Below are 26210 nucleotides of genomic sequence, written 5' to 3' on the forward strand. Positions count from 1 at the left end.
ATCAACGCCTACCTTCTCCTTTCCCTTTGCTGATGTGCAGTTATTCTCTATATGCACTTTGTATTATTAAATACTATTCTGAGCTACCATACTTGTTTTGCTTAGCCTTCTATGCAAGAGATGGCCCATCAGGGTTATGAGAGCAAGGCCAGCTAAGCTGTTAGGGAAGGGGGTTCTATTTCCTAAACAAATGGAGTAAATGGATTGCCACCTGATGCAGAAATATTCCATGGGGCTGTAGTGACAAATCCGGTGATAATTCTGTTCACATTCAACAGCCACCAATTCACCTCCCTGATTCCCATACCCAGCATCACATCTACACCTCCATCATTCTCTTCACCATCTTTGTTTTTCAATGTTTTTATTCTCAGAATAGATCTTTTCTTTTTTTTGGAATCACGGTCTGAGTTCTTAACAAATTACAAAAAATGGCAGAATCATCTTAATACTTGTGAGTCGTTACAAAAAAATGTAAAAAGCATGAAAAACCACATTCATTACCCAAAATCATCCTGTCATATAGTCCAAACACCTACATTAAATACCTTGAGTTCATGAGATGTGACATGGATGAACGGTGACCCAAAAGCACATTCGTACATTCATAATGGTTACAGACTTTTATCTCAGTGGCGGAGAATAATGCGGATTGTTCCATTGCTATGTACAATAGATAAATAAAACTACCATCAAAGCGCTATAAGTGTCGACAATACACAGAAACATACTCTACATTCTATGCAAATACCCTGACTAAATGTAAATATATTATTGTGCTAGGCTAGTACACTTCAGTGCAGAAACAATGTTTTTACAAATAAAAGGTTTTTTTTATGTTTGTTTGAATGTTGTTACTTTAGAACTTTGTTTAAAATGATTATACAGGTATGAGCTCCATTATCCAAAAAGCTCTGAATTACGGAAAGGCCGCCAATAGACTCCATTTTATCCAAATAATCCAGATTTATAAAATCGATCTCCTTTTTCTCTGTAATAATAAAACAGCAGCTTGTAATTGATCCCAAATAAGATACAATTAATCCTTATTGGAAGCAAAACCAGCCTATTGGGTTTATTTTAGGGATGCACCAAATCCACTATTTTGGATTTGGCCAAACCCCCGAATCCTTCACGAAAGATTTGGCCAAATACTGAACCAAATCCTAGTTTGCATATGCAAATTAGGGGTGGAGAGGGGAAACCATTTTTTACTTCCTTGTTTTGTGACAAAAACTCACACGACTTCCCTCCCCTAATTTTCATATGCAAATTAGGATTCGGTTCGACCGAATCCCAATCCTGCTGAAAAAGGCCAAATCCTGGCCGAATCCCGAACTGAATCCTGGATTTGGTGCATCCCTAGTTTATTTAGAGGTCCATTTATCAAAGGTCGAATTTCGAATTCATGTCAGTTTTTTAAAACTCCCATAAACTCAAATCAAATTTGAATCTAAATTCAATTTGAGTTTTAAGAATGTCAGGAAGGCTGCAAACAGCTCTAAATTGATCCGGGGAAGTCTCCCATTGACTTAAACAGTAATTCAGCAGGTTTTAGGTGGCAAATAGTCACATTTGAGTTCTTAAAGAGTATCATAAATCTCGAGAATCAAATTAGATTTTTTTTTTAAATTTTGACATTTTTGACCATAAAAAAACTCTAAATTTGAATTTTCACCTTGATAAATCTGCCCATTAATGTTTACATGATTTTCTACTAGATTTAAGGTATGAAGATCCAAATTACGAAAAGATACATAATCTGGAAAAGCCTAGGTCCCCGGCATTCTGGATAACAGGTTCCATACCTGTATATCAATTTTTTTTTGCCACACTTCAGGCTCACTATTCCCAAGAGCAAAATGTAAGGGGCTTCTGGTATGATATAATTAAAGCAGCAGTCTTTTCCCCATTGCCAAAAAATATATTTACTGGCTGCATGCGAATGCTAAAAAAAAATTAAATTACAAAAAAAAAGAATAAAATGAAAATGTAATGATAGCCAATCAATGAAAGGCATACAATTAAAATCCCTTTCATTTATTGGCTACATGGTGTAAGTGGCATATACATGGCAGATGTATTCCAGAACACACCAAAAAGGCTAAAAAAGAAGAATCACAAGTCATGTGACTTGCTGTTTCCAGTTTATTGTAGTCCAGGCCAAAAAAAAAGGTTAAGTGTAGGTAATATACATGGCAGCCACCTGTATAAGTACCGCACGGTCCATTAAAACAATGAAACAAAACTGGCTCTCTGTAACTATTGTCCCTGGGCCTGGTGTTTCTGGCACAATGAACTGCGCTGCTTGGCAACCTTGCGTGTTTGCAACTAGTCCACCGGTGGAGTGGGAACATCGGCAGTCGTCAACCAAGTTTGGTAAGTTGTAGGTCGCCGTTGATTTTAATCGTGTTAATGGCTGAAAGGCTCTCGACGCGATGATAAAAGTCAAACAGCTGATGTCCATCCACAAATATCCTGAACCGAGGGTGCTCACAGTGTATCTCTACCTGCAACAAAAATACAAAAAAAAGGGAAAATCAGATCATTAATTTGGTTACCATGCTGTATGTTTCTTATGATGCACAATGTTGCAGATGAACAAGCAGCATGTACAGATGATAGCAATTATAGATCTTGTGTTAAACTTGGAATCCACAGTAAGATCCCCTTGTTTGGCAAGGTTGTAAAATGAGGAAACGTTGCCCAATTTGGCCACCCACACACTGAGCCAAATCGGAATGATTTGATCATATGACCCCCAGGCTCATGGTCGCATTATACCTTGGGCCTATGGAGAACATTTAGGAGAAGATAATGTATCAAAGTAGATAGAGAGATAGATAGATAGATAGATAGATGATAAATAGATAGATAGATGATAGATAAAATCCTAATAATCCCTCCCTTTTCTTCCACTTCCTGCTCCCTGAATTCCCGGGCTGTGCAGGGTAGCCATTGAATGGGCCATTGAGCTGACAATTAGGCCCACAGAGAGAATGAAAATCAGTTTATGTAGGGCTGGCCTATTGTGATCTCTGTATAGCTTATTTGTATCACTATAAGGCTAATGGTACATGGGCTACTGATGTCAAGGAGCAGTGACAGGGGGACCTTTGCTTGTCACAAGTCAGTGTGCATTAGCCGGGGGGCTGGATGGCAGTAGCAGACAAAATGCCCCGTGTGCTACTAGCATGACAGTGCATCACGGAAATATAGAATGGACAAAGGGTTCTACTGAAAAAGCTGAAATACAGGATTGTATTAGTAATATAGCTAGCACAAAGTAAACAAAAGTAGGGATCAGCAAATGAGCGGTAGTGGGTTTCTAGTAAATATTATGTACAAAGCACACAGAGGAAATGAAGGAAATATAGTAAGCATGTATGAATACACTTGTGTGGCAAAGTCAGTCTTGCTGAACAATAGTGTTTCAGTGAGATTAACATGTTGAATCAAAGCCATTAATAAATCTGTGCTATTTAAAACACTGTGACTTGCTCTTTTGTTATGGGAGAATTCATTAACCTTCACTGGTAAAGCGGGACAGTCAGGCCATTTAGTGGTACAAGGAACATTAACAAATGAAAAACTTTTTTTTTTTTCGGGTGCCCCCCCAATCCAGACCAGCACTTTCTCATGAAGTTTAATTCATTTTAAGTTCATTTTAAGTTCATTTACACTGCTATCCTCAACTAGTACCCCCAGCTTTTGCTGCCAATTATACTTAACAACTCTTAGCTTTCTCACCAATTAATTTTAGGCTCCTTCCTCTGCTGCTGGCTTTCTCACCCACTAATCTTGGGTCCCTTATCCACTGCTACCAGATTCCTGCACTTTCCTCCCAGTTGTTTTCCATCTTCTCTCAGGTTCACCCAATAATCTTAAAGGGATCCTGTCATTGGAAAACATGTTTTTTTTCAAAAAGCACCAGTTAAGAGTGCTACTCCGGCAGAATTCTGCACTGAATCCATTTCTCAAAAGAGCAAACAGATTTTTTTATATTCAATTTTGAAATCTGACATGGGGCTAGACATTTTGTCAATTTCCCAGCTGCCCCTGGTCATGTGACGTGTGCCTGCACGTTAGGAGAGAAATGCTTTCTGGCAGGCTGCTGTTTTTCCTTCTCAATGTAACTGAATGTGTCTCAGTGGGACATGGGTTTTTACTATTGAGTGTTGTTTTTATATCTACCAGGCATCTTGTGCCTGGTATCTTGTGTTAGGGAGCTGCTATCTTGTTACCTTCCCATTGTTCTTTTGTTTGGCTGCTGGGGGAAAAAAGGGAGGGGGTGATATCACTCCAACTTGCAGTATAGCAGTAAAGAGTGATTGAAGTTTATTAGAGCACAAGTCACATGACTTGGGGCAGCTGGGAAATTGACAATATATCTAGCTCCATGTCGGATTTCAAAATATAATATAAAAAAAAATCTGTTTGCTCTTTTAAGAAATGGATTTCAGTGCAGAATTCTGCTGGATCAGCACTATTAACTGATTCATTTTTAAATATTTTTTCCCATGACAGTATCCCTTTAAGTTAATTATCCACCAGTTCCCTGCCTTTTACAGCCAGCTTTCTCCTCTTATGCTCTTAGCTTTCCACCACCTAATCGTAGGTTTCTTATTTACGGCTACCAGTTTCTTGCCCTCTGCTACCAGCTCTCTAGAAGAAGTGTTGGTACAACTATTAAACCAGTGCCACACTATGCAGATCTCGACCTGCGTTTCTCCTCTGCTGCTGCTCTGCCTGCACCCAGAAACATTGCCTCTGCTCGGCTGCAGACAGAAACAGCAGGTTTTGTTGTAAAATGCATTATTGTGTTTCAGCAACAAAATCTGCTGCATCAGCCTGCACCCAAGATTAGCTAATGTTTCTGGGTTGCAGGCACATTGATCAGCACAGGAGCAGTGGAGGAGCGGATTCTCAAACTGCGTTTCTCCACAACCTGAGATCCGCATAGTGTGGCAATAGCCTTAGGATAATTGACTGAGAAGCACTTTATTCTAAATTATCAGTCCACTTTAGTAGAAAAGTGATAAGCAGATAAGATTAATAGTGCAGCTAATTACAGATAGTGTCACACAGGGCTGATCTCGGCCTGTGGAAGAGTGCAGGCCAAGAATCTTCCCCAAAGCTACAATCTGCCGCTTACCTTGCCTTCTCTGCACTTGAAACTATAGCATTGGCCTGGGTGCAGGCACACGTGGCTGATATTGGCAACAAAATGCAAACTCTAACATTTCAGAACTGAACCCAGACTGATTTGTTATTTGTTTTAGGAATGCGGCTAAATGAAAAAAAACATAAAGACGAATGTCCATGAGTGGCAGTGGAAAAGCAGCTCTGACTAACAGGAGAGCAGAAACGTGACACGACACTGAATCTGCTGAATCACAGTATAAGCAGTTATAACAATGGAAGCAAAACTGGATTTTCTTTCCTGCATTGTTATTAAGTATAATGCTGTGTGCTGTATATAATAAAGCAATGGAGGAGCTCCAGTTCATGTATGTGTGTGATTAGGAAGTCAGCTGGCTGAAATGAAACCGCTAATATGAACACAACAATGCGAGCATGGGGTGTGTGTGCTATGGAGCTATTATGTTCTCTGGTGAATTAGCTGGCTTGATCAGCAAGGTACAATATATAGTATAATTCTTCCTGGGTGCTGAAGAATTGAAGAATTTTGAAAAACAGGAGGAACCAGCCTGTATTTGAAGGTTAGCTATTGGGCTGCACATGTCAGAGAATTTGCTTTAAAGGAGAACTAAACCATACAAAAGAATATGGCTAAAATTATATTTTATATACTGAACTTATTGCACCAGCCTAAAGTTTCAGCTTGTCAATAGCAGCAATGATCCAGGACTTCAAAATTTTCACAGGGGGTCACCATCTTGGAAAGTGTCTGTGACATTCACATGCTCAGTGGGCTCTGAGCAGCTGTTGAGAAGCTAAGCTTAGGGCTCGTCACTAATTATCAAGCAGAAAATGAGGTTTGTCTTTAATATAAGCTGATGCTACAGGGCTGATTATTAAATTCTGATGCTAATTGCCCTGGTTTCTGAGCTGCCATGTAGTAATTATCTGTATTAATTACTAAGCAGCCTTATATTGTGACATTTATATTCTATATGTACTGTATATTGTGAGTGGGTCCCTAAGCTCAGTAAGTGACAGCAGCACAGAGCATGTGCAGTGAATCAACAGAAAAGAAGATGGGGAGCTACTGGGGCATCATTAGAGACACAGATCTTTACTGATAAAGGGCTGTGGTTGCCTTGGGCTGGTACAAAAGCCCAAAACATAATGTACAGCATTTCTAGCTACTTCTTTAGTTAAGCTTTAGTTCTCCTTTAAAAAGGCCTGGTGGCAAGCTTGTGATTAGATTCACTAGGGGTTCCCAAGAAATTGTTACCTTCTCCCTAATGATTTTACCTTTGTGTCTCTGATAATGCGCTCTTTATAAACAAACCCCTCCCTTCTCCCATTGTCAGGTTTTGTGATAATGAAAAGATTAAACAGAGGGCGTATCAGTGGTTACTTTTATTAACTACTTTATACTCCCACAGTTGCTTGGAAAACCACAGGCATTTAAAAAGACTTCAGTTTCAAGTTCAATATCTTTCCTAAACAAAGACCGGTGTGGTGCATATTACATAAAATATAAATATCTTTTAATAATATTTAGGGTATGATTACTAAAGTCTAGCGAACATTGAGATCTTAACTTTCCACCACCTAACCAGTATATGTTACCTGCTGCCTGGCACCTTACCTCTTCTGAGTCTTAAATTATTTGTACTGTTTTCACAGATAGTTGTGCTTTACTGTTGACTCAAGAGAACATATCTACCATGAACCATTACTGTGTGTTCCGACTTTTACTTACTCTGAAAGGCTGATCTGCTATGAAGGGGAAATAAGCTATTGACGACTCTTCTTCTCCCCACTTTCCGGATACACGTGCATTCCTTAAAAACTGTTTGTCAGAAAACTCTGCCCTCAGCTCAATGGCAATATCGGCTGCTGGATCTTCTGAATCCCCACATGTCAACCTGATGTCAAAACTGATGTGAAGAGTAAGAGGTTAGGAAAGGCTTTGGATTATGGCAAATTCAGTCAGGATTTTACTGAACTGGTAGAGAGAACGTTAATAAAGAACTTGAACTGACTGTAACAGAGAAACAGCTTGATACATTTTTCCAGGTGTCCCACGCTTATAATAGTCAAGACGTATTTGAAGCATTACTACTAAAATGAGGCTGGTCTTACAGTTATGGACAAATACAAGAGTCCTCTGCACTCAACCCATTATCAATAATTTAAGACAGAGACATTTTGTGCATACTGCTACTGAAAAATGTCTTACCCTTTAAACAAAACAGGGATTGTTTGTCCATATATTACAATATATTTAAGCTGGCCAACTACGTCAAAGTCATCCCATATCTGGCCAGTCCTACGCTCAATTTTCATCCGGTAATAGGTTGAGTGCAGGGGACTCTTGTATTTGTCTATATGTATTTTGTGGTCACAGCCTCATTGCAACCCTGCCTAATGGTTTTAAAAATTAGTGGTGAGCACAACTTTCCCTTGTTTATTACAGTTATGGAACCACTGGGAAAGAGAAGGATGCTCTTGCAGGCAAGATTTTCGAGTTACAAGGGGAGGTGCTGATATACAGTAAGTAAAGCTAAACTATCCCAACATATTTGCTATACTTGTAAGCATGCTAGGGAAGGAGTGCAGAAATTAGGGCAATTCATTTTTCCTCCACTACTATGGGAATAACCAGGATCGGACTGGGCCGGAAGGGCACCTGGAAAAAAACCCAGTGGGCTACGGCCCTCATGGGCCAACTCAGGACCACAGGACCTCCCTGCCGGCCAGGATCTGAGGGTCTCCCACATTCTCCTACTGGCCGGGATCTGCGGGTCTCCATACCCCCTGCTGGCCGGGAACTACAGACTCCCACAGCCCCCCCCCCAGCTGGGATATGCACGCCCACCCCTCACTGGCTGAAACCAGAGGGTCTAGAAGGTACACTGAGGGGGGACTGGTGTCCACAAAAAATATAATGGTGGTGGGCCCCAAACCCCCAGCTTGACACTGTGAATGAACATGAAAGTATAGAGAGGAATGGAATGTTTGTGTAACTATGAGTAAACATGAACTGAAATCAGGGAATTAGTTGTGAAGTTTTGCCTCCTCGTTGCATGGAAACATAATGAAACTAAAAGAGGCTGGAATGGCAGCGATGGCCCCACAGTATTTGCTTAGTTGGCACAAATAATGGAGAGGGTCTTGGTTACCACTTAAAGATGTTTTCAGGAATTGGAAATGAAAATCAAATTCACCCCAGTGAGATTGACAGCAAAACTGATAGTGGCAGACATTACTACATTGAATATTCCCTCTAAGCTGTGCGCTCGAACGTGATCATGGAAAAAATTTTTGCTCACTTAGCAGAGAAGGAATTTAGAGGGAACATTGGTCGCCTCTGCATCTCACTGAAAAGAAAATGGGATTTTTAGATAATGGGGTTAAATTTACTGTGCATGGTAAATTCTGGTGAAGGTATAGGCCTTATGTCGAGGATGGAGAGGGGCTATTTAGAACAAATGTTCTAACAGAAGGGTTTTAATCAAAATGTTGTGGCACTTGTGTTACAGAAACAAGGATGATTAGTCCTGGGACTGGGTGGTAACACTGGAAAGATATACCATCTTCATGAAGGGTAGGACTGATAGATATTGAGATTACTTTCAATATATTTTTTTTACAGCCAGCCTACATGGATAGGAAACTAGCTACAGAGGGCGGTTGTTAATGGTACATTCTCTACTTGGAGTAAGGTTCTTAGTGACGTCCTTCAGGGCTCGGTATTGGGTCCACTTTTATTTAACTTGTTCATTAATGACTTAGGGGAGGGTGTTGTAAGTAATGTATCAGTGTTTGCAGATGACACAAAACTACCCAGCCCAATTAATTCCATCTAGAATGTGGCATCCTTGCAACAGGATCTTGACACACTGGCAATCTGGGCAGCTAAATGGGAAATGAGATTCAATGTTGATAAATGTAAAGTCATGCACCTGGGATGTAAAAATATCCACTTATACCCTTAATGGGACTGCACTAGGCAAATCCATTATGGAAAAGGAGCTTGGAGTCCTTGTAGATGATAAACTTGGCTGTAGCAAGCAATGCCAGTCGGCAGCATCAAGGGCAAATAAGGTCTTGAGCTGTATTAAAGGGGGCAGGAAGCGGTCATTCTTCCACTGTATAGAGCACTGGTAAGGCCCCATCTAGAATATGTCGTACAGTTTTGGTCTCCATCACTCAAACAGGACATTATTGTATTAGAGAGGGTACAGAGAAGGGCAACTTAACTGGTAAAAGGTATTGAAAATCTTAGCTATGAGGAAAGACTGGCCAAATTGGCTTTTTTTACGCTGGAGAAGAAGCGCTTAAGGGGTAATCTGATAACCATGTATAAATATATATAAGGGGATCATATAATATCGCTCTAATGATTTATTTACTAGCTGACACAAGGTCACCCATTCCGTTAGAAGAAAAGAGGTTCCGCCTAAATATTTTGAAGGGGTTTTTTTACAGTTAGAGCTGTGAAGATGTGGAATTCTCTCCCTGAACCAGTGGTATAGGCAGATACATTAGATAGCTTTAAGAAGGGGTTGGGTGGCTTTTTAGCAAGTGAGGGAATACAGGGTTATGGGAAATAGCTCATAGTACAAGTTGATCCAGGGACTAGTCCGATTGCCATTTTGGAGTCAGGAATGTTTTCCCCCTCTATATATACTGTGGTGAGGTCTCCACTAGGATACCTGGGAAAGTCCAGAACGGAGCTTATTTATGCCCCAGGTTCCGGGACTGTTAGTCCAGCCCGGTGTTTTGTGTTTTCCGGATGCCTCTCAGGTGGATAATTAAAAAAGGCAGCACAAGCTCCAGTCTGGGAAAAGACACAGAAAAGCTGCATGTGTAAGCTCAATGAGAAGACTGAAATCACCACGAGGTTTTGGTTTTTCATGAATGTTCTCTGTGTTGGGGAGACAGGCCTCCTCCTGCTTAGTTAGGAAAACGGACCTGTGTTAGTTAGAAGCCCATTAAGTGGCAAGGATTTTATTTTGTACTGTTTATTTTGTTTATGTGCTGCCACAAAGAGACTACACTCTCCTGAGTTGTGATTGTGCCGTGAGCTGCTATACCCCCAGAAAGCTAATCCCAGCTACCCAACCCCTTACAATACATATATATATATATATATATATATATATATATATATATATATATATATATATATATATATATATATATATATATATATATATATACACAGGTATGGGACTTGTTATCCAGAATGCTGAGGATCTGGGGTTGTCCAGATAGCTGATCTTTCTGTAATTTGGATCTTCATACCTTACATCTACTAGAAAATCATGTAAACATTAAACAAACCCAATAGGCTGGTTCTGCTTCCAATAAAGATTAATTGTATCTTAGTTTGGATCAAGCACAAGGTACTGTTTTATTATTACAGAGAAAAGGGAAATCAAAATCTGGATTATATGATTATAATGGAGTCTATGGGTGACAGCCTTCCTGTAATTCAGAGCTTTCTGGATAACGGGTTTCTGGTTAACGGATCCCATATACATATACTCGCAGACAGAGACATGTTTTAAGATCTAGTTCTATAACCAAGCAAACTGGTTAGGTAAGTGGTGGCACTGACAGATTGCACTTGTGTTAATATGCTCTGGATTAGATTATGGGATTAAGAAATCTATGGCAACAAAAGGATTAAGGGGGAAAAGGAAAAATCTGTTTTGGTTTGCTGAGATATCGTAAGGATTTAAGGCTGATAAGAGAATCGACCATGCTATTTGTACAATGCCAACCTCATGTGTTTTTATTTTTACGGCAACCCTGCACAGTAACACATGTTAACACAAATTATAGGGGCAAAACAAATCAATAGGACATTTACAACAGTGTGTTCTTACTTCTTTGGCTCCAGGTTAACAATTCCCATGATAAGGATTTTCTTTCCCGGTCTCAGGCCTCCTTTTATATGACCACAGAATGGAACTGTCTGAAATAAAACACAAGTTTTGGTTATATCCAACAAAGAAACATATACCAGACATGTACAATGGTATTAACGTGTGCAAAGCAAAGAATCCATTTGTGTGTGTTTGTGCAATCAAATAAATTTCAATGGGCAGCAAGTTTAGTCTGTCTAGTAGTGTCAAAGCATTACCTTTGGTGTAGCATATTGTATACTTTTCATCAAGAATGGTGCCGTATCATACCTCCCAACATTTGAAAAATAGAAAGAGCGCCAAAAAGATGGCAACATTTTTGACCACACCCCCTAAATACCACATCCATTTGATACAATTTGGCAGGTAATGGAAAGTTTGAACACATTTCTGGAGGTTTTAGGGTCAGGTTTTATGTTATTACAGTTTTGCTAGTGAAGCTGCAAGTTGCCCCAAGAGATCTGTTTTTCTTAAATACTTGTATCTAACTGAAGCTGCTGAGTATTTTGGGCTCTCTGCCAAAATGTAATTGCATTTCATAAACTTTGTATCTTTTTCTAGCTGTTCAGTGCAGGAGATCAAAGAGAAACTTGGGACATTTCAGTAACAATCTGGGACTGCGAGCTCAACTGTCAAAATCGGGACTGTCCAGAGAAAAACAGGTCAGTTGGGAGGTATGCTGTTTATTGAAATAAATGTACAAACAAATGCATGGCTTACACTTGTAAACACAAAAAGGATCATTTCATTTGCAAACGCAGAGCAGTGTGGGATTTTTGGAAGCACATCACCATGTTTTTCCCCCCACAATGCAACATTTTCCCCACAATTCTAGAATACCGGTAATTGCTGCCAAGTAGCTAGTTGTATCTGGCTTTATAAAGGGGTCCTGACTGAATTGCTGGCTTGTAAGTTAAAAGCTTGTTAAATAAAGGAGTGTGACCTTTGTTTGTGGTTTTGCAACATTCAGGCTGCATCAGGTCTTCATCATTTATTTATATAATATTGGCAAATCTTGTTCTATCACATAATATCCAATAATTCTTTGAGCTATGCAATGTCATAGTAAAATATAACACAGAAATTAGTTGGTCCAATAAGTTCAGCCAATGAAATGCTCGATTCTGCTTAAAATTGCTTTGTATCTATCCAATATTTGAATTTCTTGACTAAGTATTCTTCACCAGAAGTATATAGAGGAGGCCCAGGAGGCTTTTCAGAGAGAAGGCTATTGTGTGTGTGTGTGTGTTTTTGTTTCAGTCTTGTACCCTTAAAACTCCCTGATGTTTCGGGTTCTAGCCAGGTTTAACTGCTGAGTGATTCTCTCCTGTTCCTGTTTATTCCCCTGATAGATTTAAAAGTTTCAACACTCTCTGTTCTCCATTGTACATTTATATCTTCAAAGCTTTTCTAGTATGCTTTATTATTTAGTCCATGAATTATTTTAGCTGCCATGAACTTGTCATCTTTTATTTATACTGTATATACAGTATCTGTAGATTGAGCCAAATATTACCGTAAATGCAATAATCAAGGTCAGGTCTCAGTGGCCTACCTCTTTCTGTTTCTTATATATATCTTCCTATATTGTATATTGTTAAATCTGCCACCCCTACTACATTACTACATTGCTTTCTTAGAAATCATGGCAGCCGTTATAGGGTACTATTTATGTGGGTTTAATACAGCATGCCGTGGCCAGGATGGTGCTCCTACAGGAGTTCCCCCAGTGCAGGTTTCAGCAAACTGAAGTAGCGCCTGGCGTCTCAGGTAATAGATTATAATTACTGGCTGGGTGTCTAACCAATTGGCAAGTTTTGGTTGTATATAAACCAGGTGTACTGCCAAACAGAGTCTCCTGTAGGCTGACAATCCACATAGGGGCTACCAAATGGCCAATCACAGCCATTATTTGGCACCCCAAGAACATTTTTCATGCTAGTGTTGCTCCCCAACTCCTTTTACTTCTGAATGTTGCTCATGGGTTTAAAAAGTTGGGGATCCCTCTCTAGTACAAGATAGAAAATGAAGATAAGATTTGTTGCTGTGGGTAACAGATAGAAGGTATAGTAACCGCTGTATTTGGAGGAACTCTTCTAAAATGACTTAAATCATTAGCATTGATTTTTGAGGGATCAACAATATTGTGCAGAATTCAAAGGCTCTGATTGTGAATGTTGTATTCTGGAACTAGCATAGTGGGCCACAGAACACAAGCTGGTCTATGAAAAAGTGCCTAATGACATATGAATAGCACACACGGTCCCTTGACTTTACTAACAGTTTGAAAGAATGAAAATAAAGTGTAGCATTAGCTGTAGTCAAGGCTGGTTTTCTGTGTATGTGTATACATTTGTGTGTGTTTAATGAGGCACAGAGTGGGTGGGAGTGGTGGAAAGCTATAGGATTTGCTGGGTTTGGGCAGCGTAGTGGAAAACGTGGCCTACCTCTCACTGTTGGGTGAAGAATGTCATTCGGTTTATGACTGTTTGGGGATTTATTTATTTTTATCATCCATATGGACAGCAGATTTATTTTAATGAATACAATGTGTCCATCAGTATATTCTTCTTCTTCAGTAGAGAAAGTATCATGCTGATGATATTAGCAAGGAATCTGTTTTTTCATTTATAAACATATATACAGTGACCTTAAAGGAACAGTAACATCAAAACTTTAAAGTGTTTTAAAGTAATAAATATATAATGCAGTGTTGCCCTTCAATGGTAATACTGTGTTTGCTTCAGAAACACTACTATTATTTATATAAATAAGCTGCTGTGTAGCAATGGGGGCAGCCGTTCAAAGGAGAAAAGACTCCGGTTACACAGCAGATAAGCTCTGTAGAACATAATGGTGTTATCTGTTATCTACTATTTAACTTGTGCCCTATAGCTTTTTTTCAATTTCCACCATTGCTACACATCAGCTTGTTCATATGAACTATAGTAGGGTTTCTGAAGCAAACACATCAGTTTCACCAGTGCAGGGCAACAGTACATGAGCTTTTCATTACTTTAAAACACTTTAATTTTTTGCTGTAACTGTTCGTTTAACAGAAGGAGACAGGAGAGCACAAACATACATCAGCTAAGCTGACATTTATGGTTATTATGTTAATAACTAGGTGGCATTAACCCCTTAGCTGTGGGTGGCAAGTTGAAATCATTGGATCAAAAAGAGCTCAGATTTGCCATGGGTGCATGGTAGATATGACCAATGATACCCATATTTCACTTTTGTTAACATTTTGTTTCATATTATTGCACTAGCTCAAGCACATTTCTATTGCACTTTATTTCCTTGGATAGTTTTGCCCCATTGCCAATAGAGCATGCACACAAAATTGCAATGTGTTCAGGCAACAATTGGTGCCGATCAACTGTTATCTGTATTAAGCTGGCCATAAATGTAAAGATTTTTAAAAGATCTTTTCGTTATTGTTAGACCAAGCTTATCTTGAAACGATCGTTTAAATGTACGATTTGTCCATCAACTAAAAAGACCATTTCAAGCAATGTTGTCTAGTTGAAGCCGGAAAACTGAGGGTAAGCTGACTGCTTGGCCCTGCAAACAATTGGACAATGGATACATTTCACTGTGACTGATAAAAATTTTCTAACCTGACCAATCAATTTTCTGACCAACGTCAGACGAAAAAATCATTAGATGAGCAATTGTTCCATTCCTACTAAGCTCAAGATAATTTGACAGATTGCACTAAAACGGTCGTTCATCAAAGAAAAATCTTTGCGTCTACGGGGACCTTTAGTTGCAAAATTATTCTTCATGCATCTAACAGGGCACATTTTGTTAAATTTCAACAGAATTCTCGTCAAAATATATTGAAATCATACACCAGCCTGGTTCACCTGTCCAGTCCTTGGCTCAGCACCAAAATTGTTCATGTTGGTTCTTCTATGTAATTTGGCCCCTAATCCACACAAAAAGCTTGGTAAAAAAAAAAAATTACTTACCAGCCGTGGAAAATAAACCTCAGCCTGTACAGGTGACGTTAAGGGACTGCTCAAACGTTTAACGCCCATCTGCTAAAAGAGAAAATATACAACTCAATGAGTGCGGATGTCAAATGTAAGTTTATCCCCTGCATATGCTGCACCTTTACAAGTGAGTGGCATTTGACGTAGCGTTTGCCATTGATGCGAAATTTAGCATAGACACAAACAGAAACAAAAACCACTGCAGTTTCTGCAACGTTATTTATTATGTGAGGTAACCAGGGCAAATCCTGTGCATGACCAGAAAATAAATGGCGGTAAAACCTTGACAACAGCTATAACACATCAACCGGTCTTTAAACTGAGATTATTTTTCATTTAAAACTAGTCAAAATGCAGTTCATATGATGCTAACGCTGCCTGTAATGTGAGGAATGAAATACAGGAAAACATTGCCAGCCCCTTTATATGTGGAAAAGGGTGGAGTGAGTTGAATTCCTGTGGTAACAGGAAGTAGAATGAGAGAAACCACTTGTTCAGTCAAGGGCAAGAAATCATGACAATTCCTGACTTGTTATGTTAAACAATCTATAATGTTTCTTCATTTAAACATTTGGTTGCATTTTCTGGATTAATATAAGAAGTGAGGAGATATTTCGTATAAAATCTCATATTAATGGTTATACACAATTCTCAATGCTCTGTTGAGGAATAAGCATAGTGGGGGGGTAAGGTTTAATTTTAAAGAACAATCGCCTGATATAGCTAAGCTTGTGTTGGCAAAGGAATTGTTTATAAGAACAGTGTAATATGGCAGATCAAATACAATGTGTAGGCAGCAAACACGGAATCAGCAGTCAGGTGACACTGATAATTGGCAAATTCCTGTATCTGCAGGAAAAAAAATGTTGCATCAGGGATAAATGGCAAGGATCCAGCCACTGAAAAATCTAGGATACTGTAAAATAACACTTTCTGTAATTAAACTAATTAGATAGTTAGATAGATAGCTAGATAGATAGCTAGATAGATAGCTAGATAGATAGCTAGATAGATAGATATATTTATATATCAGATTTACGTCAGAGACACGCGCTCAGATTAAAGGAGATTAAGGGAGATTAGTCGCCCGGCGACAAATCTCCTCTTCTGCGGGGCCACTAATCATCCCAAACTGCCTCCCCTGCCTTTCTGCCAGCTACAATGTAAATCGCCGGTGGGATGGCACTCGAAGTGCTTCATTTTCCAAAATTGCCCAACGTTGCCACACGGGGAAACTTCGGGCGATTTAGGAAACCAAATCACTCAGAGTGCCATCCCACCGGCATTTACATTCTAGCCAGTGGGAAGATTAGTCGCCCCGAAGAAGAGGCAGGCGACTAATCTCCCCGAATCTGAGTGTGTGTCTCTGCCCTAAGGGCCAGTTTCAGTTCAGAGCGAAACAGTTATCTTGTGGTTTATCACATGAAAACTCATGGACGAGATTAAATTCACGGAGAAAAAACTTTTCTCCAAATTCAGTTCCAGTTTTTTCCCCATAGACTTCAATAGAGTTTTTACGTGATAAACATTGAGATACGTTTTTCAGAATTGAATTGTCAAATTGAATCTCGTCCTTCAGTTTTCACGTGATAAACCTTTTTCTTACTGAATTGAATCGGCACTTAAATGTGGAAACCACAGAAAGGCATTGATCAAATTACCCTATTATTCAGAGTCTCCTCGCACTGCACTGGCTTCATTGAGATTTTAGAATTATAGAGCTATGCGCTTCTGAAACGCATGAAAGTTCTCAATATGAACAATTAGAAATTGGCATCAATGCTGGAAAACAATCATTTATTTTGAGTTGCAGAAATGTAAAAACAGATGTTTCCCACAGCTGGAAAATACCATTTTTTCCACAAAGCTTGGGACACAAATGCTAAGTCTGTGGGCTTAAAAAGGAGAAATGAAATGCAAAAGCATATTTTTTTTTAATTGTATGCAGAAGAGCCACAGTGGTTTTTAAGTATTTAAATAACACTGTCTCAGGAAAAAACTGTGATTGGAGGATTTAGAATATCATTCCTAGCACTGAAAAACCACAGCTACAACAAGATATACAGTGTTATATCTGCAAGTCGTTTTGTATTGGGGAGAGCAGATTTCCTAAAGTCAGAGATTAACAATGGGCTGGACTAAATAACAAAGATGGCAGCCTACCGTACTAAGTGCAGCTGGATGGTTTCATAACTTTAGAATCAAAACAAAACATTGGTTTGCAATTTTAAAACAGAAGAATTTATACAATAATCCTAGAGATCTTGTCCATCTGAAAAAAGGATAACTGAGTGCAACTGTATTTCATTTTCTGCCAAAAGAATCATCTATCAGCATTAATTTATATACTGTTTAGAAATAGTAGAGGATCATTACCACACACAGTTTCTAAATATTATTTAGTATCTTAAACTCAATCTTATTCTAAAGACTGAATGTTATCATGACATTTTCCAAAGTCATCTGAAGGTGCCTCACAAGGAAACTCCGGGTGATTTCGGAAAACGAATCCCGAATGCCAGCCCGCCGACGATTTTGAATCTAGCCGACAGGAAGACAGTTCGGGCTGATTAATCGCCTGAAGAAGAGGCGATTTGTCGCCAGGCAATTCAATCTCCCCAAATCTCCACTTGTGTCTCTGCCCTTAAAGGGGTTGTTTACCTTTTAATGAACTTTTAGTATGAAGTAGAGAGTGATATTCGGAGACAATTTGCAACTTGTTTTCATTTTTTATTATTTGTGGTTTTTGGAATTATTTAGCTTTTTATTTAGCAGCTCTCCAGTTTGCAACCGCAATCTGGTTGCTAGAACCCAAATTACCCTAGCAGCCATTAATTGATTTAAATGAGAGACTGGAATATAAATAAGAGTAGCAAATAACTATAAAGATGTAGCCTTACAGAGCACTTGTTCATAGATGAGGTCAATTGCCCCTATTTGAAAGCTGGAAAGAGTCAGACGGCAAATCATTCATTCAAAAAAATTAAAGGAAAAATTAAGGCCAAAGGAAATGCTGCTTAGAATTATAATATACTAATTAAAGGAGAATCACCTCTTTAAGGCTCATTTACCACCACAGCTACAATAGTGGCAGAAGATAAATGGACAAAGCTATTGCATGTATGGAAGCCATTCATTAAAAGTACTTGTGTCCAAAGATGCCCCTTGCACTTCCCTATAGGTTGATGACAGTACTGTTCCAAATCACACACAAGTGAACCTATTGACACAAGAGAATCCAGGAGCTACTACAACCTTCAATCATCTCATATGGGCACTGATTACAAACCATATAGAGTTGAGTTTCTCTGTACAGGTACTAATGTATTTCAAGATAAAGGGGTATATTTATCAGAGTGTTAGAGATCTCCACAGTCCGCAGAGTGAAATACCACCTCTCTCCATTCATTTCTATGGGATTTTTAAAGGCATATTTATTAGGGATGCACCAAATCCAGGATTCGGTTTGGGATTCGGCCTTTTTCAGCAGGATTCGGATTCGGCCGAATCCTTCTTCCCGGCCAAACGGAAACCGAATCCTAATTTGCATATGCAAATAAGGGGTGGGGAGGGAAATCGTATGACTTTTATGACAAAAAAAGGAAGTAAAAATGGTTTCCCCCTTCTCACCCCTAATTTGCATATACAAATTAGGATTTGGTTCTCGACTAATCTTTCTCGAAAGATTCGGAGGTTCGGCCGAATCCAAAATAGTGGTTTAGGTGCATCCCTAATATTTATCAAAGGGTGACAATGAAAGTTCACCATTTGATAAATACGCCTTTAAAAATCCCATAAGAATGAATGGAGAGAGGCATTATTTCACTCTGCGGACTGTGAAGATCTCTAACTTCACTCTTTGATAAATATAGCCCACAGCCTCTTGACAATGAGTTAAGTTCAGCCTTAATTTAAATATTCTTAGCAACGAGAAGGTAAATAAAGTGGAATGTTTTATAAAACACATATCTTAAATTCCTTTAATTAACCAAATTCCTATAACATGTTCCCTAGGGCACAAATTGTCATGTAGGAGTAGCTTCCAACCAAAGTTCTATGTGCGCCTGACATGAATTAACCATACATGAACCACAAGCCAAGAAATGAAAGGCTATGGTATATGCAACAACATTCCAAGATGTCCTACTTTGCACTGCTGCCAGTTTATGCTGTACTCCACTACTTCTGAAGTTGGTGTAAATCACGTGGCATGCCATGTGGTGACTGCAAGCGGATTACTATAAATACTGGGACGAGACATAGCATACTCAGCATATGCATTAGCGCTAATACACTCTCAAGCCCTTCATACTGGCACTTTCTCAGACACGTTCCCTTTAAGAATGCAGCTTCCTTATAGCATAGAGAAATATACACCTTCTCTCAGGAGTGAGTCGCAAGTGATAGCCATTCGCTGTTTGAACCCATACATCCATGATAAGATATGCCCTTTATATAAGCAGTGTTTAGGCTTGTATTATTATTTTGTAAATACTCAGTACAATACACAGGCATAGGTTATTTTCCCAGTGAGTCTTATTTATCTGCATATTTGCGTTTCTTTATATGAAGGAAAAGAGCGACATCTCGCTTTATCAAGGGTCGTATTTCGAAGTGAAAAAAACTTTAAAATTCGACCATCGAATAGGCTAATCCGACAATCGAAGTCGAAGGATTTTTAAGATCGTACTTTGAATCGAACAATTTAATCGTACGATCATACGATTTTACAAAAAAATCCTTTGACTTCTCAAAACTTAGCCAAATACTGCCTATAGGTTCTAAGTTTTTGAATATTGACTTCGAATTCACTTCGACCATTAGTAAATGTGCCCCCTTGTGTCTCATTCCCTTCCCCTTTAGATAGTAAGCTCTTTTACACAGGACCTTCCTCACCTTTTGTACCAGTACTGGTCGTTATGTATGTATCTCTGTATGCTCTATGTATGTAATTCGTATGATTTCTTTGTATAAGCACATTTACTTTACAAAGCTGCACAATATGTCGGTGCTCTAAAAATACAGGTTACTAATAATAATTCTGGTTAACTGGACAAGATTACATTAAAAAGGACACTGTGGTTCAGAGTAAAAATTGTTTATCATTGTAAAAGCAAAGTGCTGCTGTACTGCTTCCCATGGCAAACAGCCAATTTGCTTCTTAAAATTGATTTAAAAAACAAACATTGATGTACACTCATTCAAGGTGGTCCTAAGAGCGCAATTTATATTAATGCTGTATCTGTATTGGTTTCTCAGATAATAGGAACATTAGACTGCTAATACCAGGCTTCCAGCCCTCTTTGAAGGTTACGGTGTCGGCGAACTTAATTTACTGTATTCAGTTAACCCTAGAGCTGCTGACTCTCAGCTGAGTCAAAAGCCTGGCATTAGCAGTCTAAAAATCTCAGAAATGGCTTAAAAACTAATCTAAATTGCAAAATGAGAGAACCACTCAGACTAAGTTTTCATCAAGTCATATTTTTGGTTTAGATCCTCTTTATGTTTTAGCACCTCTAGAAAGTTACACAGGGTGGCAAATTTATCAAGGGTCGAATTTCGAATTCATGTGAGTTTTTTCTGCGAGTGGCATCCTGGCAGCTATATACATTCTAGTCGGTGGGAAGACAGTTCGGGGAGATTAGTAGCCAGAAGAAATGATGTCGATGGATGGGCGACTAATCTCTGGAAATAGCAGCGTGCGTCTCTGCCCTAAAGTGGCATCACAGGTTCTGGGGGCCATGATCGGTCCATGGATGTAATAGAAGAAACAACTGCAACATCTTGGACCCAACAGTACACAAACGGGAGAGAGTTTTCCATGTCTGTACAGTATTCATTTAAGATTCAGGGGTGCCCAACAGAGGTTGCAGTGGGTACTGTACGTTCTAGGTTGCAGGACAGGTCAGTCTAGGAGAGGGCCCCAGACACACAACGATTCATTTGATTTTCCCAAAATTGTGTTGAATCAGTTATGTGTAAATAATGGTAAACAGGTTCCCCCCCCCCCCAATGGAATAATCCAGCACTGTGGGTTTCTGTCACTTCGCAGCCATCCTGTAAACAAACCTGATAGGCTGCTAGTGTGTGCATAGGAATGTATTGCCTCAATTTACCCTAGAATGTGTTCCCTATTCATCGCAGTAACAGGGATTTTTGCCCGTAGTTAGCAATATGGAACATTCCACTGGTGATGAATAGAGGGTGCTTCTTTCTTCCACACATCGAGACATTATGCAGCAGATTTGTTCCAGTTGTGTTCCCATACATATGGTGCTAGTGTAGTGATCAGAGCACGCTACAATATCTGTCACCCCGCATGGATACTGTATCTCTGCCGGCTCCCCCAGCTAACACGGCGGTGAGGTCGGGCAGTGCCTATGGATATGTGCGGGCACCAGTAAGGTGGCACAGCCGCCCCCTCCCTCTCACTTGGTTACTCCCGATGCTTTATGAAGCAGCAATAGTGTCGGCATGCCATAGGACTTACCAGTGCTTCGCTTTCAACCAAAGATCCCGCCATCTTGCACAGAAGCCTCGCTCGGATAAGCAAAGGCAGCAGGGGCACCGGATCAGCTGGAGCCCGGGAGGGAGAAGGAGGTGTCAGGAGCAGCAGGGGATGGGAGGTCTGAGTCCAGCGCAGGGAACAGAAGGAATCCGGGGCTGACCTGCCACTGCTAAACCTTCCCAGCAGCCGGGGAGAGGGGGAGGTGACGATGGAGGAGGAGTTGCGATTTGTTTCTGTAGTGGAGACAGGAGACAAGCTCGGGGCTGCTAGTGTAGGTGTGTGATCAGCTCTGGCTTCTGTAATCACAATGGACTGCTATGGTGTATGGACCCTTTAATCCTACTGTTCCCCAAACCACTTCTGGCTGCCGCTTTCCAGATGTCAATGGACTACACTTGCCAGATCCCAAACAAGAGTAGTACTAGTGCAACAACAGGTTATTGTTACTCCACCTCTATACACCGTCCCACAGTAGCAGCCGCTTTACCTGACACAATCTCACCATAGTATAACCCAATATCCTTTCCTTGACACCATCTCACCATACTATAACCCAGTATCCTTTCCCTGACACCATCTCACCATACTATAACCCAATATCCTTTCCTTGACACCATCTCACCATACTATAACCCAATATCCTTTCCCTGACACCATCTTGCCATACTATAACCAAATATCCTTTCCCTGAAAACATCTTGCCATACTATAACCCAATATCCTTTCCCTGACACCATCTTGCCATACTATAACCAAATATCCTTTCCCTGAAAACATCTTGCCATACTATAACCCAATATCCTTTCCCTGACACCATCTTGCCATACTATAACCCAATATCCCACACAGCTGCATCCCTTTTTCTTGACACCAGTTTGTCGTACTATAATCTAATATCCCACAGTTACAGCCCTTTCCTACACCATCTTGCCATGCTCTAACCCCATACAGCCCCTTTCCTACACCATCTTACCATACTATATCCCACAGTCCCTCTCCGACACCATCTTGCCATGCTTTAAACCCATATCCCCCTTTTCAACACCATTTTGCCATGCTGTAACCCCTCGTCCTAGCTAGGGTTGCCACCTTTTCTTGAAAAAAATACCGGCCTTCCTATATATTTATCTTTTTTCCCTATTAATAACATTAGGATCAACCATTATTTTTACCGGCCAGGCCAGTCAAATACCGGCTAGGTGGCAACCCTAGTCCTAGCATCTCCTTTCTTTTACACCATCTTGGTGTACTATAATGCAATATCCCATGATTGCAGCCTCTTTCATTGACACCATCCTGCCATGCTATAACCCAATATCCCACAGCCGCAGCCCCTTTCCTACACCATCTTGCCATACTATATAGTGAATAAAATACCCCCTATTGTAAAATATAAGGATATTATAAATCACAGAGGAGTTTCATGACCATATAAAAACACGAGGCCGAAGGTCATGAAACTCCGAGGTGACTTCTAATGTCCTCATAATTTGCAACTGGGGGTACTTTTATTTATTATAATACACAACTTTCAGTGAGTCATGAGACAGAAATTACATCAGAACTCACCATTTATAACCTATGACATCAGAACTCACTGTTTTTAAGGATATAATTTACAAGATATTCATGGCATTTGTGTATTATAACCGTATATCCCACATAGCTGCAACCTTTTTCTTGACACCATTTTGTCGTACTATAACCGTACATCCCACAGTTGCAGCCCCTTTCCTACACCATCTTGCCATACTATAACTGTATATCCCACAGCTGCATCCCTTTTTCTTGACACCATTTTGTCCGACTATAACCGCTCATCCCACAGTTGCATCCCCATTCCCTGACACCAGTTTGATTACAATCAATTACCTGATATGTACATTTTACGCTGCTAATACCAGGCTTTTGAGTCAACAACCCTAGGGTTATTGACATTCAAAGTGAGCTGAAAGCCTAAAGACAAATGCTCAGGGGTAATAAGGGCAAAAGAGGAATTACTAGACCTGGGCAGTAACACCAAGAGAAGGGACCGGCAAGAACTGGATATGGAGTATAAGGAGCAGATAACAAGTAGCAGACAGGCACACCATACAGGACTAGGCAGAATAACAAGAGATACAAGAAAGTAGCAGCAAACAAGGCCGGGAGCATTTTCCCAATGATCCGATCACTAAGGTGAGAAGAGACTGAGATGTGAAGGCCCTTATTCATACATTGTGCCATAAATCTTGTACTGGTAGGTGTGTGTGTGGAAAAAAACTGGCAGGAACTTGTCTGAGGGCTTAATAAAAATCATAAACATAAAAATTCAGGTTAGAATATAAATATTAACACTGTGCTTTCAGCATGCAACAGTTAATAATAGTAATAATAATAATTAACCATTTTCACAGGTACTGAACCAATTAAACATGTACAAGTAAAGACATAATAGGTTGGGACTGTGTAAGAATCATTTTTCCCATACGTGAAGTATATATTATTTTCCGTAATGTATTTTAAAAGGGAATGAAAGGCTTTTTTTTTTTTAAAAAAAAAAAGAAAAGTTCTTCTGTGAGTACTATGCATTTTTTTACATGAGCCTTTTTTGAGAACATGAGACTTTAAAGGGATACTGTCATGGGAAAAAAGTTTTTTTTCAAAATGAATCAGTTAATAGTGCTGCTCCAGCAGAATTCTGCACTGAAATCCATTTCTCAAAAGAGCAAACAGATTTTTTTATATTCAATTTTGAAATCTGACATGGGGCTAGACATATTGTCAATTTCCCAGGTGCCCTCTACAAAGATTCCTGGTAACTAGAGGTGCGCACAGAAGTAGTGTATAGAGCCAGAAGATGCAGGTACGGTTGGCTGCGGGTTCTACAATGGCAACATTTTGCAGATTATGGTGGGGTGAGGGCAGGGCCGCCATCAGGGGGGCACAGGGGATACTGTTGTACTGGGCCTAAATGGGGGCCCTGCTGTGCTCCACTTTTCGAAATAGCTGGGCCCCCCTTAACAGTGCCGAAGTCATGCCAAACCACTGAAGTTCTGAAGAGCCGAAGTCCCAAAGAGCCAAAGTCTTGAAATGCTGAAGCTGAACCCACGAACAGAGCCGATGCTGTGAAAAGAACCGAAGTTGAAGGCCTGAAGCCGCAAAAAGCCCCAAAAGGAGCCAAAGTCGAAGACCTGAAGCAGCGAAAGGAGCCGAGGTTAAAGTCCTGAAGCCGTGAAAAGACCTGAAGCCACGAAAGAAGCCAAAGCTAAAGACCCACGAGTTCAGTTCTACTTATTAACACCAATGATTTTTTTTATTTTATTAAACCCCTGCCAACCAATGTATTATTTTAATACTCTATAGGCCCCTGCCACCAATGAAGATTCTATGCATTTCAATGGAGTGGGTATGTTAAGTTTGAGGTGAAAATTACTAATAGTGGGAAATGGAACTCTTACTGTGGTTGAGGAGCTTACATTTGGGGAAGTTGACATGTGAGGCAATTTCTAGTTTTCTGCCCCCCTCCGACTCCTGGTGTTCCATACACTTAAGAGCAATGCACTGGTCTCAGGGATGCTGCTCTCTGCCTCCATACTCTGATGACAGTATTGAGGCTTCAGATTGGTGTGGCCTTCTGCCTGGTGTATTAAACTCTTGGCAACTAGTGAGAATTGTTGCAAGAGGTAGCAGAGATAAACATGCTTGACATGCTTGATAAAGGGGGTTACCCCGAAACGTTGCATGCTGCAAACTATTGAATAAAATAGCAAGGGTTTACCCTGCTAGTATTACCTGTGTGCCAGTGAATTTCCTTTTGATTCGTCATTTCAAGGTGGGACGCCGATTCTACCATTGCTGTGCACCAGGGACTTCTATCCAAGGCCAGGGTGTGTGAGTGCAATTTGCTAATCATGTCATCAGAAAACATCTTTTTTTCAAAAGGCATCAGTTAATAGTGCTGCTCCAGCAGACTTCTTCTTTGTAGAACCCGCAGCCAACCGTACCTGCATCTTCTTGCTTTATACACTACTTCTGTGCGCATCTCTAGTTACCAAGAATCTTTGGGAGCTGAGGAGGAGCTTACTTCCCCAATCTGACCGCACCCAACCCTAACCCATAATTTCAACCTAAACTCGCCTAACTGGTGGTCAACCCAAGGGTCATCATAGGTTTTGGGGTCAACCCGCACATCACTATAAGGTACATCTTTATTCCAGGTATTGTGTCCCTGTAATATCGCTTACTCTAGAAAATGTTATTTTATTGCATTTGGAACATGTTGATGATTATTACTTGGGGAACCTTCACATCAGGATATATATTTAACACTGTATTCAAATGAAACAGTTTGTGTATATAACATTGCACTCAGCAGTCACCTGTTGTTACCTTGTGCTTACTTGGCAGGAATAGCAAATTCCAACCACAAACAAATCAATGCAGCAAACTCAGTCTGTGCCAAAACAAGGTTTTTTTGCAAATGAGAAATTCTGGGTGTATTGGACTTTGCTTCAAAATTTTAAAGGGTTACAGTTTTGTAATGGAACATAAAAGTGATGTAAAGCCGGCACCTTTATTGAGTAAGATGATAATCACAGTAAGTTTTTAGAACATTCCAGTTCCTCTCTCAAGCTTGAGATGCTCTGA

General features: G+C 39.9%; 1 protein-coding gene across 2 annotated transcripts; it reads right to left on the reverse strand.

The window, feature by feature from the left end:
• Positions 1–1619: 1619 nt before the first annotated feature.
• Positions 1620–25541, reverse strand: lgalsl.L (lectin, galactoside-binding-like L homeolog). 2 transcript variants are annotated; one of them, NM_001093326.1, is given in 5 exon segments: positions 1620–2510; positions 6896–7073; positions 11034–11122; positions 15050–15121; positions 21564–21687. In NM_001093326.1, coding segments are annotated over 5 exon segments (516 nt in total). In that variant the 5' UTR covers positions 21597–21687; the 3' UTR covers positions 1620–2366.
• Positions 25542–26210: the final 669 nt, after the last annotated feature.

This window comes from Xenopus laevis, chromosome 5L, assembly GCF_017654675.1.
Source record: "Xenopus laevis strain J_2021 chromosome 5L, Xenopus_laevis_v10.1, whole genome shotgun sequence".
Classification (NCBI taxonomy): Eukaryota; Metazoa; Chordata; class Amphibia; order Anura; family Pipidae; genus Xenopus; species Xenopus laevis.

Bases quoted from the DNA above. Each gene is read 5' to 3' on its own strand.
- lgalsl.L (XM_018261945.2), bottom strand. From the start codon at position 15,118: ATGGGCGTTAAACGTTTGAGCAGTCCCTTAACGTCACCTGTACAGGCT. The intron at 11,123-15,049 runs GTAAGTAATTTT...GTTTTATTTCAG, and splicing joins AGGTTTATTTTCCACGGCTG to ACAGTTCCATTCTGTGGTCA. The intron at 7,074-11,033 runs GTAAGAACACAC...TCTTCACATCAG, and splicing joins GTTAACCTGGAGCCAAAGAA to TTTTGACATCAGGTTGACAT.